Source organism: Myotis nattereri, assembly GCF_964212035.1.
Source record: "Myotis nattereri genome assembly, chromosome: 12".
In the NCBI taxonomy this organism is placed as follows: Eukaryota; Metazoa; Chordata; class Mammalia; order Chiroptera; family Vespertilionidae; genus Myotis; species Myotis nattereri.
In genome coordinates this window covers 39262246-39280701 of record NC_138087.1, presented here as the reverse complement: position 1 = coordinate 39280701, position 18456 = coordinate 39262246, and the positions used below count along the sequence as shown (strand labels likewise).

Genomic DNA, 18456 nt, shown 5'->3' with positions numbered 1-18456 from the left:
AGCACTTCTGTCTTGGAGAAAGGTACCCGTCCAGCCCTCATCCTGAAGCCAGACAATTCAGTTCCTCCCCACATGTACCTGGTACTTTCTGAGCTGCTGCCCAAGCCCTGGAGCTCAGAGCCAGTGAGTCCAAATAAGTCAGTGTGTGGGCTCTTTAAGAGAAACGCCTGGGACTCTAGGAGCCCCCGTCTCACAATCTGTTAGTTTCCACAGCCAGAAGTTATGGAGACTTCTTTTCTCTGTTCTGGAACCCTGGACTAGGGGGTTCTAATGTGGGGCTGGGACTTCTTGCTCCTGAGGTGGGGCGGGGGGGGGGGAACTCTGCAGCTTAGATATCCCTCCCAATTTTTAACCACCACACGTGGCTGTGGGACCAGCCGGTTCCATGTCTCTGCCCCTCCTACCGATCTTCTTTGTATCCTTAGCTATAAAACTTCCGTTCAGCTAGATTTCAGGCATTTCTTAATGACAATTTTTCTGTAGTTTAGTTGTAGTTTTGATGTGGTTGTGGGAGGTTATGAGTACCTCATTTACCTACGTTGCCATCTGGAAGCCCTGAAGTTTACTTCTTACAGCCCTTGTTTCCCCCAGCAGCAATGTTCTATTTATATATTTGTCTTATGTTTCCCCCAGCAGCAATGTTCTGTTTGTATATTTCAGTCTCATTTTAGAGAACTTTCTTAGGTATCTTGTGATCCTTGGTTGGTTGCTCTTTGGGAGTTGGTTGCCCATTAGGAGGTGGGGACAATATGCTGTGAGCATTGCTGAGGGGCAAGTAGAGGGGAGGGGTTGCAGCCAGACCACACTGTAGTGTGCTCTGGCTGAGTCGTTGGGGAATCTCCAGTGTCATTATCTTTAGATTTTCCTCTTTGGTAAGATAACTGTATAATTTGTGATCCCAAATGGGAGATATTTGGGAGTAGATACTGTTATATTGCCTGAGTGTTAGGCATAAACTCAGACTATCCTAGGCAAATCAGAGGCAGTCTCCTATTTCCTCGTAGTGATATTTGCCAGAGAAAATTCTTCCATGCCAAGTTGTCTGCACCTAGGATCTGTGTGGAAGAAGAGGTCTGGTGGGGGGCGGGGGGGGGGGAGTGTCTCATCATTCATCTTTCAATATGCACACTTATAGCCCCAAATTGGAAACTACCCAAATGTCAATCAGCAATAGAGTAGAAAATTACGGAATATTTATACAGTGGAATACTACTCAGTCATGAAAAATAATGTTTTCATTACACACGGTAAAAGGCATTAATGATTAACAAAAAAACCGATAAAAAGCATGTACTGTATGATTCCATTTATAAGATGTTAAAAAACTGACAAACCTAATCCATTATGATAGAAGTCATAATAATGGTTACCTTTGTGGCTTAGATGGGAAGGCATCAATCCCATCAATGACACTGATAGGAAGGGGGCATGATAGAGCCTTCAGGTTAGCTGGAAATATTTGATATCCTGCCTTAGGTACCAGTTCCATGGATGTATACAGGTAAAAAAACCAATGAACTGTACAATTAATAGTTGTTTAGTCTATTGTATGTAAGTTATACCTCAGTTACTTAAAAAAAAGAAAGTGTTGAAGTTTTCTGAGATAGCTGAGATGACTAAGGGGATGGTAGTGGGCAGAAGATTGGAGATCATAGACAGCTTCATGGCATCGAAATAGCATTTGAATCAGGCCTTAAAAGAATGGTTCTCAACATTTCTCAGGTCAAGATCACTGTGAATTTGATGAAAATTATAGTCTTGCCCTAGCTGGTTTGGCTCAGTGGATAGAGCATCAGCCTTCAGACTAAAGGGTCCTGGGTTCGATTCTGGTCAAGGGCATGTACCTGAGTTGCAGGCCACTCCCTGGCTCAGGCCCTGGTTGGGGCTCATGCAAGAGGCAACCAATCATGGGTTTCTCTCACATCAATATTTCTCTCTTGTTTCCCCCCCCCTCTCCCACTCTCCCTAAAAATCCATGGAAAAATATCTTCGGGTGAGGATTAAAATAAAAAATTTATAATCTTTCTGTTTATGAAAAAAAAAAAACAACAAAAAACAAAAAACCAACTCTATATGCCCTATTATTTCATGGTCCTATTCATATCCATCTATGACCCGCCTAAGAATCAGTGGGCCCCGGGCTAAGGATCCCTGCTAAGGTAAATGGGTACACTTACAAATGGGAGGGGACAGAATGGGATTCTGGCTAGGCAACCCCTGTAGTGAGGGAGAGCACCTGCTAGCACATATGACTACTAGGGACAGAGATGGCAAAGAATCCTGTTTCCCACTTCAGTCGAATTCCCCATTGACATCCCAACCCAGGATAGATTCCCAGCACCAGCTCCGCAGGTAAAATTACAGTTATACTGAGTAACCATGGCTGAAGGCTACATTTATAAAAGTTAATACCATGTTTGCTTACAAGGATCAGCTTGCTTTAACTTAAAGATTTTACACTGAACATCTTACTCATCAGGAATGTCTTTCTGCAGCCTTGGTCATTTTGCTGTCTCATGCCCCCCCCCCCCCCCCAAGTATGATTATGCAGCTTCTTGAACCTCTGCTGCTTGGGACACTCACGAGATGGTGTAGGTGCATTCACTGTTTAAACTGTTCATTGCTTCTCTCTGTTGAGTCCACTCTTATGTGAGAAGTATTCTTCTCACACCTTTGACATTGGACTTGTCTAAGTCATTTGCTTTGGCTGGTGGAATGTGAGCAGAGTATTGTAAACTGCACTTAAGCTGAAGTTTTTTTTATGAGCTCCCATCGCTTGGTTACACTATCATTTTTTTTTTCTTCTGCCATAAAAGTGACATGTTCTAGATAGGGACTGCTCTAGATCCCCATCCAGAGCTTTTGGGATTGTGTGTTACCATAGCATAACAGTGAAGCTGGCTAATACACCAGGACACTGGGGAAAGTCTCCTGAACAAGTTGAGCAGAACCTGCTATTGGCTTCTCAGGGCCAGAGCATTTTCTGTCCATTTTCATCTGCCATGAGACTCAGTTTATTTAGGATTCTGGAATATCTGAAAATGAGACGCATCTAAGTTATTTCTTCTTAATTAATAGAGAGAAACCACTGGAATTACTGTACTACCACAATTGAGAACAAAATATTTTATTTTTCTCAATAAAACTATAGTTTACAATAGTATTTACTAAATAAATTATATAATTTCTCTTTTACAAGCAATAAACTAAATCACAAATATTTGAAAGACAACGTGTATGTACACGACATAAGGCCTTTTATAAATAGCTCTGCTTTTCTCATTTCACTAGTAAACAGTGAAAACATCTTTATAGAGGCTAGTTATCTATAAAGTATATGCAGACCTATTATACTGATCTTTAGATAAAACCAATTTAAACTTTTAATGACATGGGCCGTGATTATAATTTTGCAAAAAGAGCAGGATTTATACTTTATATACCATTTTGCACAGATGAGTTTTTAAAAATATATATAAGCAGATTACATGTGTTGCTTATGTATAATCACTGGATGCATGCAAAATGAAATAATGCAAGTATCAATAGGAAAATAGCACTTTCAAGTCCAAAAAAGTGATTGGCAATGGTATAGAAAGCAGCTTAAATAGAGTTCATGCAGTTCTTCACAGTTCGGCAAGCAACAGCAAATGACAGAAGAGTGTGGTATTTTTCGCATCACATCTGCTGATGAGCCCATGGACCAAGGCTCCCCTGACATCTCGCAGACTCCTAAGTCCAGATGAGTGTTACTCTGTGTCGTGGGGCTCAGCCAAGTTCCTTTGGGAAATCTGGAGTGGCGGAACTTCTCTCCTACCACTGAGTTCATGTCTCATCCATCTGCTTCGGTGGTCACCATTTGCACTTACTGGGGGGGGGGGGGGAGAAAGAAAGCAGCTGTAAGACTTAGTTTTGGAGTTGCCTGATCACTGCTCCTCATGAGTAGGAACACAAGTCCGTTATTTCTCCCAGTGACTTGTGCCTGGGAAATGTGCGAGTTGAATTCGGGGTGCGTGAGGCTGGGATTCTGCAATGATGAGCATAGCATCTGCATCTCTGGCAGATCCGCAATATGTTATTGACACCAAGGTTTATCAAGTCCCTACTAAATCACAGCACAGTGCTAGAGTCTCAGAAGGAAGCAGCACCACCTAAGACAGCGGTCGCCAACCTTTCGGACCTCACAGACCACCAGTGGCCCGCGGACCACCGGTTGGCGACCTCTGGAAGACACACCTGCCCTCCAGGTGCACAGGGCTTGGAATGTGCTGCGGTATATCAGGTCTGAAGCCAATCAGAACAACTTGAACATTGTCTTGAACTCATGAATGCTGTGTTCCTTTACAAACACTGTTCCTGTGGCCAGGGAGTGAAGATATATCCAGTAAATACTTAACCTAATATGATAATCATTTAAAATCAGAGGCAGCTAATTCAACCAGTGACAGTTACACTAAGCTGTATATGGGGAAGCAGTCTCAGCTCAGTCTTTAGAGATAGACACAGTGGGCTAAATGTATTGATTTCCTAATTATTACAGCCATAGAACATTATGCTAGTTACTTAACTTTCTTTGCACCTTATTTTATCTGTAAAATGGTGGTAAAAAAACACACCACTGTATGGAATAGTTGTGAGTGATAAACTTTCCTATGGAGAGGTAGTGTATATGGGTACACATATATACAAACATGAGTGCCTGTATATACAAAAATACAATATACAAAAATCATAATACATATCACTTAGCACAGTGTCTGGCATACGCTAATGCTCCCAAAATAGTAGTTAAGAAGGTTCAAGCTGCATCACAGAGATTGTGTGGCCCAACATCTTCCTTTGGAGGCTGAAAAAACTTCAGTAAAAAGTTTGAAATGACTCCAAAAATTGTTAGAAAAGAAACTATGTCAAGTAAAGATGATTCTACTTACTTATTTATTTTTTAAATATATGTTTTTATTGATTTCAGAGAGAGGAGGGGAGAGGGAAAAGATAAAAACATCGCCGAAACCGGTTTGGCTCAGTGGATAGAGCGTCGGCCTGCGGACTGAAAGGTTCCAGGTTCGATTCTGGTCAAGGGCATGTACCTGGGTTGCGGGCACATCCCCGATGGGGGATGTGCAGGAGGCGGCTGATAGATGTTTCTCTCTCATCGATGTTTCTGACTCTCTATCTCTCTCCCTTCCTCTCTGTAAAAAATCAATAAAAATATATTTAAAAAAACAAACAAACAAACAAACAAAAACATCAATGATGAGAGAGGATCACTGACCGGCTGTCACCTGCATGCCCTCTACTGGGGATAGAGCCTGCAGCCGGGCATTTGTCTTGACCAGGAATTGAACCATGACTTCCTGGTTCATAGGTTGATCCTCAACCACTAAACCACACCAGCCGGCCAACAGGATTTTATTTAAAAACCAGGATTTTATTGTGTAATTTGAGCCTGTTGTTAGTTGTTATTTTTCTTAAGTTACCACTGTTTAATAATTTAGATTGTTCTCTCTTATTCATGTTAGAGAGGTTTCCCTGCTTAGATATACAATATGCTCAAACTGTTACTCAAAAATCATCTTTCAGAAATAGCTTGAGTGGTTGGCGTTGTGAGCTAGAGCAGTGGGCACATGGGAATTGTGTACATGCTCGGGACAGATGTTAGGGTGGACTTTACTTAGGCTCGATGTGGTAACTTTGATGTGTGGTACATATCAATCACTGATATAAAATGATAAGATCTTACTAATTAGATTTGAGTGAGGGCAGACCCAGGAGAAGAGCTGGCACTCCTCTTGGACATCTCATGGGATGGACTTAGGATTATGGCCTCTGGTCTCAAAACCGTTAGTGCAGCCCCCGTATCTCAACAGGGTTTCCCCGCCTGATTGATTTGTTTTCCGAAGACCCGAGGGAAGCCTGAAGGCATCAATGATTTATATCAGCTCACGATTCTACAGCGGACTTCCCAGCTTATTGTAAACCCAAAAAGTTCCCTTAATATCTAACACATCAGATAGCCCTGGGCTGCAACCGCATCCACTCTGACCCCTGCTTCTGCATTAGGAGAATGTTGTGGGGAGGAATATGGGCCTGGTTTCATTCAAACAGGAGCACTGGCTTCTCTCTCACGTACGTCAAAAGAAAGCATGAGATGCCAGCGGCTCATGGGCATGGTCTCGAGAGGAGGAACTAGAAGCTTCTCCATCTCAGTACTTTGAACCATTAGGGGTAGAATTGTGGCTCCCCAAATTGCATATGTTGAAATTCTAATCGCAAGTACCTCAGAATGTGACATGCTTGGGGATAGGGTCTTTTATAGGGATAATCAAGTTAAAGTAAGGTAATTAGGGTGGTCCCTAGTCCAGTATGACTGTGCCCTTATACGAAGAGGAAATTTGGACAGGAGACAGACACACACAGAGGGAAGACAATGTGAAAACACAGGGAGAAGATGGACATCTACATGCCAAAGCGAGAACCCGGAACAGAGCCTTCCCTCACAGCCTCCCAAGGAGCCGACCCTGCTTGGACTTCTGGCCTCCAGAACTGTGAGGTGATAAACTTATATTGTTTAAGCCGCCCAGTTTGTGGGACTTTTGTTAAGGCAGCCCTAGGAAACGAATACGGTAGCCATTACTGAAAGTTAGAAAGTTTTTTTAAAAAAGAAAGAAGGTTCTACATATATTTGAATTTTATTATAATCAATTCCATCCCCTCTAGGAGGTTACTTAAAAAGGTAAAGGTTACATTTTCCTAGAAACTGAACAGCTGTAAGGGACGACCTATCAAAGATTGAATGTGAAGAAAAGGCTTTTTCCAACTTGTGTTTGTTGATACTTTGTTAAAGTCGCTGCCTAAGCAGAAGAGAGCAGTTTCTGTGCTGGATCCCCCGACTGCCAGCGAGCCCTTTCAAAGAGGCTCAAGTGGACCGGGCCTGGATGGATGGAGAAAGGCACCCTCCCACCCTAGGGAAGATGAGCACCTTTGGTTTTGTGCCTGACTAACAGCAGCCCCCAGTCCACCTTGAAAGGAGGAAGATGCTGGGCTGTCAGAGGGAGCTGCCTGTCCCATGCGAAGGGCGTGCCCCTGGCGAATATGCACGCACAGCACAGAGGCTACGATAAAAGACGTGGAGTGGAAACAGTCCTTTGAGCGACACACTCACTCTTAATTAAGCTTCCATTCAAGGACTTCAATCACGTAGCCCCCTTGGTCAGAGGGGCCTTCCTACCAGTAGGTGGCAGTAGGCCTGCAGGAACCAGGAACACATGCGCACGTCCAGTTCATCCACTTGAGTGTGGTAGGAGCCTACTAGGCTCCTACCACACCTGGGAATCAAGTGTATTTTTTTCTCTCTAATGTCGAGCAAAGCTATTGGCTGACCATAGGCGGGGAGCCTGGGGGAGTGACAGCTCTGCCTTACATGTAGCACAGGAATGACCGGATGCTCAGCACTGCGGGGCCCCGCCAACCTGCTTGGTGCTGCATCCAAAGTCACCTGTTGGATGTGTGGGGAGCTTTTAAAACACCAATGCCCTGGTTCACCTGAGGGGTTTTATTTCTACATACTACATGCACCCAGCAGGTGACCGTATCTGCTATCGCATTCACTAACCTGGCACCTTTTTGTGAGGTTCCAAAATGATTTGGAAGCATCTAACGGACCTCCCAGGGACTCAGCCAGGGAGATGAAATGTGAGTGGGGAACGGGGCCATTCATGGCACAGAGCAGTTCACAGGCCCCTGGGGAAGGCAGTACAGCTGGTTGACTAATATCCCCGGAAAATCCGTGTCCACCTGGAACCCTGGAATGTGACCTGCTTTGGCAGGAAGGTCTTTGCAGATGTAATTATATCCACAAGTTATGAGGAGGCCACACGGGGTTAGAGTGGGCTCTTAATCCACCCACCGGGGCCCTCATGAGTGCCGGGGAAGAAGGCCAGGAAGAGGGAGGCAGAGGTTAGTGCTGCGAGTCCGAGGACGCCCAGGAACACGTGGAGCACCAGCAGCTGGAGAAGCAAGGAGGGAGCCTCTCCGGAGCCTTCAGAGGAACACGGCGCTGCCAACACCTCGACCTAGGACTTCTGGGCTGCAGAACCACGAGACCACGGATTCCCGTTGTTGAAGCCCCCAGGCTGAGGGTCTTTGTTATGGCAGCCCTGGCAACGTAACAAGGCACAGACAAACCAAAGGCCAAACCCTCAGCCCCACTCCAGAGTGCTCATTCTGTTCATCACACTCGGGGAGGCCTTATTTCTTACTGAGTGGTCAGTGTTTTATGCACTCTCCCGGTCTAGCACATTTCCCAGTCCTCCACAGATCCAGGAGAGTGCAGGGGACGAATGACGACAGCCCTATTCACTAGGTTGTGGGTATGACTTAAACTTGCTCTTTCTAAAATTCACACTTGTTCCTAATCTGGTTCCTTCCGCATTTGCTATTTGTTTCCTGCAGGCTCAGGGTCTGGTAAACCCCAAGTTCATGCCATTAGAGACTGTTCTTCAAACACTCTTTTCCAAGGGCTGGAAAGGCTCAGGAGACTAGCGAACACTGCCTTTCTATGACAAGAGAGGGGAGGAAAGTAGAAACCAGACTGAGAAGCAATAGGGAGAGTTTGGAGGCAGCAGGCAAGGGGAGAGGGGCAGTGTTGGGGGACAAGGAACGGAAATGATGCGGCTACCCGTGGGGGGCCTGGATGTGACAGGAGACCCAGGCAAGCTGGAGGAGGAGGAAACGAAGCTGGCCTGTGAGGCCACGACACTGTAAAGCGAGGACAGAACACAACAAAACTGCCGCAGCCTCGCAGGCTGTCATTCCATCGCTAATTGTGGGCCTGCTGTAACCGAACAGCCAGTGTGCCTTTAAACTCCAACTCCAGTTCCCTAAGCTAATCCTTAAACAGTAGTTTAATACTGTTTGTTTAAAGTAAAGTCCTCCTGGTAACCTCCTAATCCAGCCCGACGGGTTGCCTCATTATTTTGAAGCTTGTATCTCTCGTTTCAGTACAGGAAACACTTCTAGGTGCCATGGGGCTCAGGCCGTGGGATTCTTTTCTTTGTTTTTCTTCCCAGGACTTCCAACTACTTAAGGGGACCAAGCATTTCTAGAGATTTTAAAAAAAGTGTGTGTGTGGGGGCCCTATTTTGGCCTTTCTGAAATCTCATTTCTCAACAAGTGGTCAGATAGTGGAAGGAAGTGGCGTTTTGGTTAAATGCCCTCCAATCCAAAGGCAGCGCTTTCCTCTTCCTACTTTGCTCTCACTAAAATCTACTGAAAACCTCAGCGGCATTTTTGTTTTTAGGTCAGTGGGGAATCTTGTTCTCTGCCGAGAAGCAATAGAATTGCCACTGTTTCAAATGAACACCCCTTGCAGCAGCCAACACTGGTCAGACAAGGAGGGACGAAAGACACCTGATACTTCATGTATATGCCATTCACGCAACGCCAACCGAGTCCAATCCAGAAGTGCCATTTCTCTTGTCAGAAAGTTCCGCTGAATTTTCTAAGACACCCTGACCTAATTTAAAATGTTTCCCTTCTTTTTCTCATACATAACATGATAAGCTGTTCAATCATTTTCACTTCTCTGCCACCCTGTCCCATGATCAAAGAGTGCTATTCCCTAAGGACACGTTCAGTAATCAGGCCATCCAGCAGCGGCACATCAGAGCGCCATCTCCAACTCCAGCATGCCTAAAAAGTGGCTTAGCTCTTTCTTCTCCTTTGCCCATAGCTGTCTTTGCACTTCAAATAGCCATTGTGCAGAGACACATACCTGAATGAAACTACATATTATTGAGAGGATGATAATATGTAAAAAGAAAGGACATATCCTCGGGACTAAATAACAGAGGCAAGAAAGTCACTCTTGAGAAGCAGCCATCTTTCAGTTTTCCATATTTAAAGTGATCCTGTCTCTCTCGCTTACCTATCCATCCCCAGCTAGTCACCCACAACATTTTTCTGCTGTGATGACATGGTTAGTTGTTCCTGTTCCCATGAACACCAAATTGCATTCTACACCAGGCAACGAAGCTGCCTCAGTAACTGAAATAACAGCTACCTCGACCACATCAGTGCCGTAGAATGTCGGATTATTCAAACAGTGGACTCTAGCTCTCCTACTAAAACCGCATGATTGCCCATTTTAAGTCAATAGAGCCTGTTCATCTCTATTGTATTCTTTTAAATACCCTAATCTATGTCATCAACTCAAAATTTCAATGGAAAACACATCTCTGGTTCCGGGATAAAATCACCTTCTGAAACACCTCCCTTGATTTGAATATTTGCAAATGATTCCAATAGCCTGAAACTCCAGAGCAGCGATTTTCAACCTTCTTCATCTCATGGCATACATAGACCCAGTACTAAAATTCTATAGCACACTAAAAAAATAAAATGTATTTTTGTTGATCTGACCAAATATAGGTATAATTTTCATTCATTCACACTGGACAGCTATTGTGTTGACTGTTGTCATGTTTTTATTTGACAATCTAAGGGAAAGCGGTCAGTGCCCCTGACTAAATAGTCAGGTATTACATGTTTTAAACATTCTTGAAGTGTACAGTTGAAAAGCGCTGGTCTAGAGTATGGAGGTGAATGGCCTTTTCAGAGCAGTGCAGATAGCTAGGGACATGGAGCCTGAACCAAATGTTTTAATAAGGGCAGTGGAATAATGAGCTAAGGTACCCTATCCTTTTAATTTTGTGTCAAATCACAGGAGAAAGCAGGATAGCTGGCCTAATTTACATACACATATGTGGGGCAATCCTTAAAAGAAATTTCAGATGTTATCTGGTGTGCATAAGTCATTTGCGTTTAAATGATATCTTTTTAAAGGGGTATAAACAGTATTGTCCATTAGTACAAATAGTAGCACCAGGGGATTAGGTCACAAGGACCAAGAGAGAATGCTGTATCTTAAAGGAGGAGAAACATTACAGGAGAAATCTGAGTACGTTTGGTTACCACACCGAACACAGTGTCACCACAGAAGCCTCCAAGTGCCCTTCAGGTAAGGATGGCTCTGCTTAAGAGAATTCAAATTGTGTCAAGAGGCGGGAGAGACATAGCTGCTTCCCTTTACGTGCTTTTCCTTTCCGCTCTCTCTTTCATAGTCTTGAGGCAAATAAAAATACTGAAGGGAGGTTACTGGGCTGTATCCTTTCAGATCTGGAAGAGCATACAAAATAATAAATCTCCAGCAGGAAAACATACCCTAGAGTTACAAGGTAATGGTGCAGAACTTCCTAGATACGTTGCCATCAAATTTAAGTTTATTGTGAAAGTTTATGGTGGAATGTGATGAAACAGTGGAATTTGGAGAAATGACTGTACCGACTGTGGACAAGCCTGGTCTGCAGCACCTTGTAATTCAGAACAAGTCACAGATGGTCAGGGCTGGAAGGGGTCTTAGAGATGGTTTAATGATCCATTTTATGGATGAGAAAACTGAGGTCCCCATAGAGTGATTGATTAATTCAAGGTCAATGATGAATGAGAGGCAGAGACCGGCATAGAATCCAGACGTCGATTTGTAATTAATTCACTTCCCATTTGGCTCTGCAACAGGTGAAGGGACTAATTTGAAGGACCAGAACAACTGTAGGGGCTACCATTTTGGGGGATCCATGAGCTCCAACTATTTTCCTATTAATACTGAGGTGTTATTTGCCTTTTCATTCTCACTCCCTGTCACGGGTGTACATGTGAAGTACAATGATGTGCCGTTCTGCAACAGACTAATGTAGGAACACATGAGAGGCCAGCTTCTGTTAAGTCACACATTAGGGATTGCAAAAATGTAAAATGATGCCACTCTCCTCACTAAATTTATTTTTGTTCTGGATTACATAGTTATTTTCATAAACATTTAATAGAGTTATTTTAAATGAATTAATAACATTTAAATACTTTCTCATTTTAATTTTTTAAAAAATTATCTTTATTGTTCAGAGTATTATCAGTTTAATTTTTAACTATGAACTTACATACAGAAAAACTCTTGGGTTCCTCAGTAACTTTTAAGAGTATAAAGGGGTCCTGAGATCAGAAGGTTTAGGAATGACTTTACCAGAACCATAAAAAAATAGAAAGGAAACAATGATTAAAGTGGAATTGTACAAAAACCATTCTCAACATAAAACCTCCACTCTTTCCTTATTTGGCTGCATCTCTCACTTTTAAAAGCATGACTGAACGTGATGGATGTGGGACTTGTGTCAATCATCAGTAACAAGTACAGCGATTGGGTGCTGCATGGTTCCACGTGTAGGTAGGGCTGGATTGGACTGTCCGCTCTGCCATCTACCAGCTCAGAGAGCTGATCAGGTGCTTCGGTCTCCTTATCTGCATGAATGGAGACACATATCACACCCACCTTCATGAAAGAGCTACTGTAAGACCAGCACCAGACAGTGCCTGGCCGAGGTCACATGCTTAGTTTGGCTATTATTATTATTATTATTATTCTTCTTCAAAACGCTCTGCTCTTCCAACAATACCAGACTGTTTCCCTCACACCATTCTTCTTGAACATTCTCATTCTGTATTGAAATTTAAAAAGAACCAATGCTTAGTTACCCAAGTTGTCTCTGTATCCTCTGTTTTTTGTGCTGTGTTTGTTACCTTGTTGTCTGACTTTGGATGTGCCTTTTAGCTTCTCTAGGTCTAATTTGCATATTGCAAAGGAGGCATAATTCCTAATCCAGGCAGCAGTTAAGAGTGTGGCTCGGGGCTAGTGTTTACTGGCTGCATAACCAGGACAAATTGCATCATCTCCATGAGCCTTAATTTCCTTATCTGTAAAAAGTAGAAGCTAGTAAGCACATCTGCCTCATGTTGTGAGGATTAAATAAGTTAATATATATATAAAGTATTTAGAGCAGTGTCAGGCATGTAGGAAACACTCAAAAATATTTCACAGCTTATTGTTATTAGCTACAAAATAAGATGAGGCTAAATAAGTTTTTCTCCAACCTTGGGGAGAAGACTTTCCACTACCTTGTTGCTCTCTCCATACGCTGACTCCCCTCTGCCTTCCCTTTCCTGTCCTGTCCTCCAGTGCTTCTGAACCACAACAAAAGCTGGGCTGGGAAAACTGGTCAGCCGACCACACCAGCCAGCTAACCGCCACCACCTTCTCTTTCAGTTCCCAACCCCCATGGTTCCTTTTTATCTACTTGACCCTCAACTGTTCTCCATACAATCAGTGATGGATCCTGCAGCTTTTCCCTATGGCTTCGGAGGCAAGTGCCATCCTTTGCTGAAATGCTTTGCTTTCAATATCAAAGACATAAAACAAGAAAATTAGACCCTAATAAAACCAGATTAAGAAGCAGTGTTCTCATAGATGAAACTGATGGTTACCAAGGAGGAACAAAATGATTAATAAGGCAACTTTTCTACCAAAGGACTAAGAGATAATGGAAAAGGAACTGGTACCGGCAATGCCATTTAACCACCTTGTGATCTTACATCCCACTCAGCAGTATCACACTCCCTTGGCTGGTGCAAATCTGGTTTTTGTAAAGATCCGCACAAGTGGCTCATGAAGGTGAGGTTTCACACAGTCTTTCATTTCAGCTTTCTTGGTTTCTACTTTCAGATGTAACAAAACTTAGCATGAGACCAAAAAAGTACTTTATATATTTTTTCCTATTTCATTTCTTATCTTCTTGGTTATGGAGAGGAACCAACTCTTCTGTGAAGATTTTGCAATATACACATACCTAACTTTTTAAAAGCGTGAAGAGGAGCATTGCTTAGTGGGAAAAGATTCTGTTTGCCACAACCAGGATGTGCAGGGGTTGTAAAAAAAACCTCTTCCATAATATTTTCATCTGGGGAGGGAGCTTCTATTTTATATAGCGGGTCTTCACGGAAAACCTCTCTGAGGAGATGTTTGGGCAGAGACCTGAAGGAAGTGAGGGCATAAGCATGGGACAGCTGAGATGGTGTCCAGAAGTAAGTGCAGAGGTCCTGAGCAGAAACATGCTTGGTCTGAAGAGGAGCACGAAGGAGGCAGGTGTGGCTGGAACAGCATTGGTGAGGAGGATAGAGACGGAGGTGGGGGGGAGGGGGGCGGAGGTCAGAGAGGCGGGGAGACCAGACTGGATAGGGCCTTGAGGACTGTGGCGTTGACTCCAGGAGAAATAGGGAGGCATTAGAGGGCTTTGGACTGAGGAGTAAAATTTTGGGTGACTGAAGTCCTGCAGAGTACACCTAGAAAACGCAGTGCCACGTTGGGGAATGTGGAGAAGCACAAAATGAGGTGGGAGATGTGCTGCTGTGAGACAGCGGTGTCGGTTCCCGACGTCGAGCTGGCACACGAACAGTGATGTGTGTACAGGCTCAGGCTTGGCAAAACTTTAAAAAGCAGAAAATTCTAAATCAACATTTCCCTGTCCCATGAGATTTGGTGCAGGTGTATAAGGACGTGGAGAATGAGCATGAGATGTACTTTTCAGGGGAAATACTCACTCTCCTTGTTTACACTAGAGTAGCGTCCTAGGCCTCATCTAACAATCCAATTATGCCTCTAGAACAGCGGTTCTCAACCTGTGGGTCGCGACCCCTTTGGGGGTCGAACGACCCTTTCACAGGGGTCGCCTGAGACCATCGGAAAACACATATATAATTACATATTGTTTTTGTGATTAATCACTATGCTTTCATTATGTTCAATTTGTAACAATGAAATTGGGGGTCACTACAACATGAGGAACTGTATTAAAGGGTCGCGGCATTAGGAAGGTTGAGAACCACTGCTCTAGAGACAACCTGAGGGACACTAAAGGGTGTCCACACACATGGTCACTGTGAGGTGGGCAGGGCAGGCATTATTTCTCTTCTTTGGCAAATAAGGACACAGCCTGAGAGGTCCCTGCCCAGATCACACAGCTGCTTGGTGACTACGGAGGGAGGGAGCAAGCCAAGATTCTGGATGCTGAATTCAGGTTCTTCCCACAACCCCCCTTGGTGCCTCTCAGGGTACTGTTTTAAGGCAGTCTCCCTCAAATGAAGAGTCACACACAAGGCAATACAGTTGAGTCAAAGATTCCATTACTTGGGGAAAAACACCTAGGAGCTGCACTTTGCTTGGCATTAGGGCATCTGCCCTTTTATTACACCTGGTGATTTAGAATCTTACCCTAGATAGTACTCTTTTGTGTAATGTTCTACATGAATGGTGAGAAAACATGGCTTGTGAAAAGACGCACCATTTGTAGAAGTGACAGGGTGCCACTGTTTCTTTGAACACCCAAGCATGCCTGGTCTTACAGAATTTGTTCTGTGTAAACCATGACCTGTATCCATTTGTAAACCTGCAGGGAAGGGGAAGGAACTAGAAATTACTTACTAAATAAACATCGAGCACGGAGGCGTTATCGTCCTGCATTTCCAGAGCATTGGGCTCAGAAGTCAAGTAGATGGTCCCCTCTTCCGAGGTAAATGTTGAACTGGAAGGTAACCCTTTACTGGAGAAATAAAGAAGAGTAATGATGAGCATGTGACCTCCAGAACAAAACCCAAGGACACCTCCCAAATTGTAGTTGAGCAGGCTAGGAAAGGTTTTAGGGATACAACGTTTTTGTTTTTTTGAGCGTTTGAAGGAAATATGGTTATACCTGAGATGTGCTCACTTGAGTTTAAATAATTTGGTTTGACTTTTAGTGAATTTTCTGTCTCCTTCGGTATATGAAACATTTCTTCACATTTCTGAGAGGTGATCTGTGGGTCCCAGGCCTTGTCAGGGAGAATTACTGTGACTGTCCAGGACCACTGTCATCTTTGACTTTGAATAGTTGCTTCTCGATGCTTACGTTTCCCTCTCACAGTATTACTCATGCTTTGCTAGTTTATAGAAGGTAACCTTGTGCATAGTTGGCATCGATGATTTCTTTCTATTGTTTTTTTCCTTTCTTCTTCTTTTTGGCAAGAAAGGTTTAACCACAGCCAAGGTTCTGAAACTTCGGTGTGCATCAGAAGCCCCTGGAGGGCTGATTAAAACCCATTCCCGGGCCCCACCCTCCAGAGTTTCTGACTCAGTGGGAGCCCATGGGTTTGTGTGTCTAACAAGCTCCCAGGTGATGCTCATGCTGCTAGTCCAGTGATGGCAAACCTCTGACACGCGAACTCATTTTTTTGGTTGATTTTTCTTTGTTAAAGGGCATTTAAATATATAAAATAAATATCAAAAATATAAGTCTTTGTTTTACTGTGGTTGCAAATATCAAAAAATTTCTATATGTGACACAACACCAGAGTTAAGTTAGGGTTTTTCAAAATGCTGACACGCCGAGCTCAAAAGGTTCGCCGTCACTGTGCTAGTCCAAGGCCTACACTGTGAGTGGCAATGAATAACATAAACACATGAATGAATCACATGAATACCGCGCGTGTGCTTTGTGAGGGAAGCCTAAATGTACCCTTAGTAACAACAACAGCCCAAGTCATATCGAAGAGTCATTAATGAAGGGAAACCACCATGTTTTGTCATGATACCAGTGCTTGCTGTTTAGGTAATCGGTCCATTTTCATAGTATTTAAATTGGGGATTAAGTTAAGAGTTCAGAAATGCACAATCTTTCCCCCACTGAAATGAAAGTTATGTTTTTAACCTGTGGAAATTTGCCATGTGGTGCTTTTGCGGGAGCAAAATATTTGCAGACAATGGTGGAAGAGTGTGATATTGGTGTTAGAGGAGCTGGGAGAAGCGGAACTAACTTTGGCAGTGGCCTGTGGCTTTCCCTGGGCAGTAAGTAGGGCTGAGAGCAGGAGTGTGTGAGACTGGCTTCCACTCTCACCTCCCCTTTTACCAGGGCCTGTCCCCTTCTGGGCTCCACTCAGAGCTCACCCCTCATGAAAACACCCATCTACAGCCATCCTCTGAGTTTCTTGTCTGAGCCTCCCAGGAGGATGGGAGATATTGAAGACATTGTATTCCCCTGCCCTTTCCTATTCTATTTCTGTATTTATCTAGTAGTTGAAGATATGTGAAATAGTTATAAGTCCTGACCTTTACAATATCAAAAATTCTTTATGAAAAGAATTGTGTGATCTTACTAAATCACGTTCAGCCCGGCTGGCATGGCTCAGTGGTTGAGCGGTGACCTATGAATCAGCAGGTCACGGTTCGATTCAGGGCACATATGTCTTAAAAAAAGAAATCATGTTCATTATAAAGAAAATTATAAGAATACAGACCAGTGCTAAGAGGAAGTGAAGGGAGGAATCTCCCATAAGTCTTCCAGTTGATGGTATTTGAGAATGTGGGAATCAAAGAAAACCACTTCACTTTTGGCTTGATACATTTTCTCCTAAATTCTGGACACAGTATAAGAAGTTCTCTCTCTTTAAAAAAAAAAAATCTTTATTGATTTCAGAGAGGAAGGGAGAGGGAGAGAGAGAGATAGAAGCATCAATATGAAAGAGAATCATTGGTTGGTTGCCTCCCGCACGTCCCACACTGGGGATCGAGCCTACTACCCGGGCATGTGCCCTGACCTGGAATTGAACCGTGATCTCCAGGTTCATAGGTTGAAGCTGAGTCATGCCAGTCAGGCTAGAAGTTCTCTTGCTGATCAAAAACCTAAGATGGGTTATACAATATGGGAAACAGAGTCTGCTCCAATGGATTTTAAAGAGCAGGGTGAATGTGGCCTTCCCCTCATCGAGCTGTTGAGTTTGTTATAAACCTTCACAGATTTCGTGGGTTAAGTAAACCACCAGTTTTCAAGGGCTGCTATTTTGAGAGGCACTGTGTAGCAATAAACATGACCCAGGTTATTTTTTGGATCAAAACAATGATGCAGTTATGGACTTTATTTGACTTTTGCCTTTCAGCTGTTAAAATGCCATTCACTACTCCTGTGGGTACAAAATGATCCTGCTGGTTAAGCCTTATGAGAAAGATAAATTATTTATCTTCGTAAACCTCAAAACTAAAAACAAGATAGTCAGAAAATATGTAATTGTGGTGTGCCTCTGCGTTTTTATTTCTATTTTTTAGGGGGGGCATTTGAGTTTATATATAATTAAATAAACCTCTAATGCAGTGGTTATCAACCTTGGCTGCACATTAGAATCACCTGGGAATTTTTAAAAAATCCTGACTTCTGGGCCCAAGATTTTTAAAAGATTCCCAGGTGATTCTAATGTGCAGCCAAGGTTGAGAACCACTGCTCTAATGGATCTTGGGTTATTTTGTAAACATATAATTTATTTGATGAGATTCAAAACTAAATTTTCCCCTTCTTGTCTGAGTATTTAGTTATTAATCTTATCGATATCCCTCCTAAGATTAAGGGGATTACTGAGAATATTCTAGAAGTGCTTTACTTTTTAAAATTATTTAAATGGCACTACTTGTAGTGTAAAATAAAAAGTCATCCTCCTCTTTCTACTGACCTCTTGTGACCCAGAGATTCACCTCCCCAGAAGCAAACCCAG

At 43.3% G+C, this 18456-nt stretch overlaps 1 protein-coding gene across 1 annotated transcript in view; it reads right to left on the bottom strand.

Annotated features, from left to right (window-relative positions):
• Positions 1 to 3097: 3097 nt before the first annotated feature.
• PIP5K1B (phosphatidylinositol-4-phosphate 5-kinase type 1 beta) overlaps positions 3098 to 18456 on the bottom strand; it is a 281029-nt gene continuing 265670 nt past the window's right edge. The window contains exons 14-15 of the mRNA XM_081103450.1: positions 15365 to 15482; positions 3098 to 3868 (exon numbers count right to left, since the gene is read on the bottom strand). Coding sequence (XP_080959576.1) covers positions 3866 to 3868; positions 15365 to 15482 — 121 coding nt within the window. The 3' untranslated portion in view covers positions 3098 to 3865. The remainder of the gene's footprint in view (positions 3869 to 15364; positions 15483 to 18456) is intronic.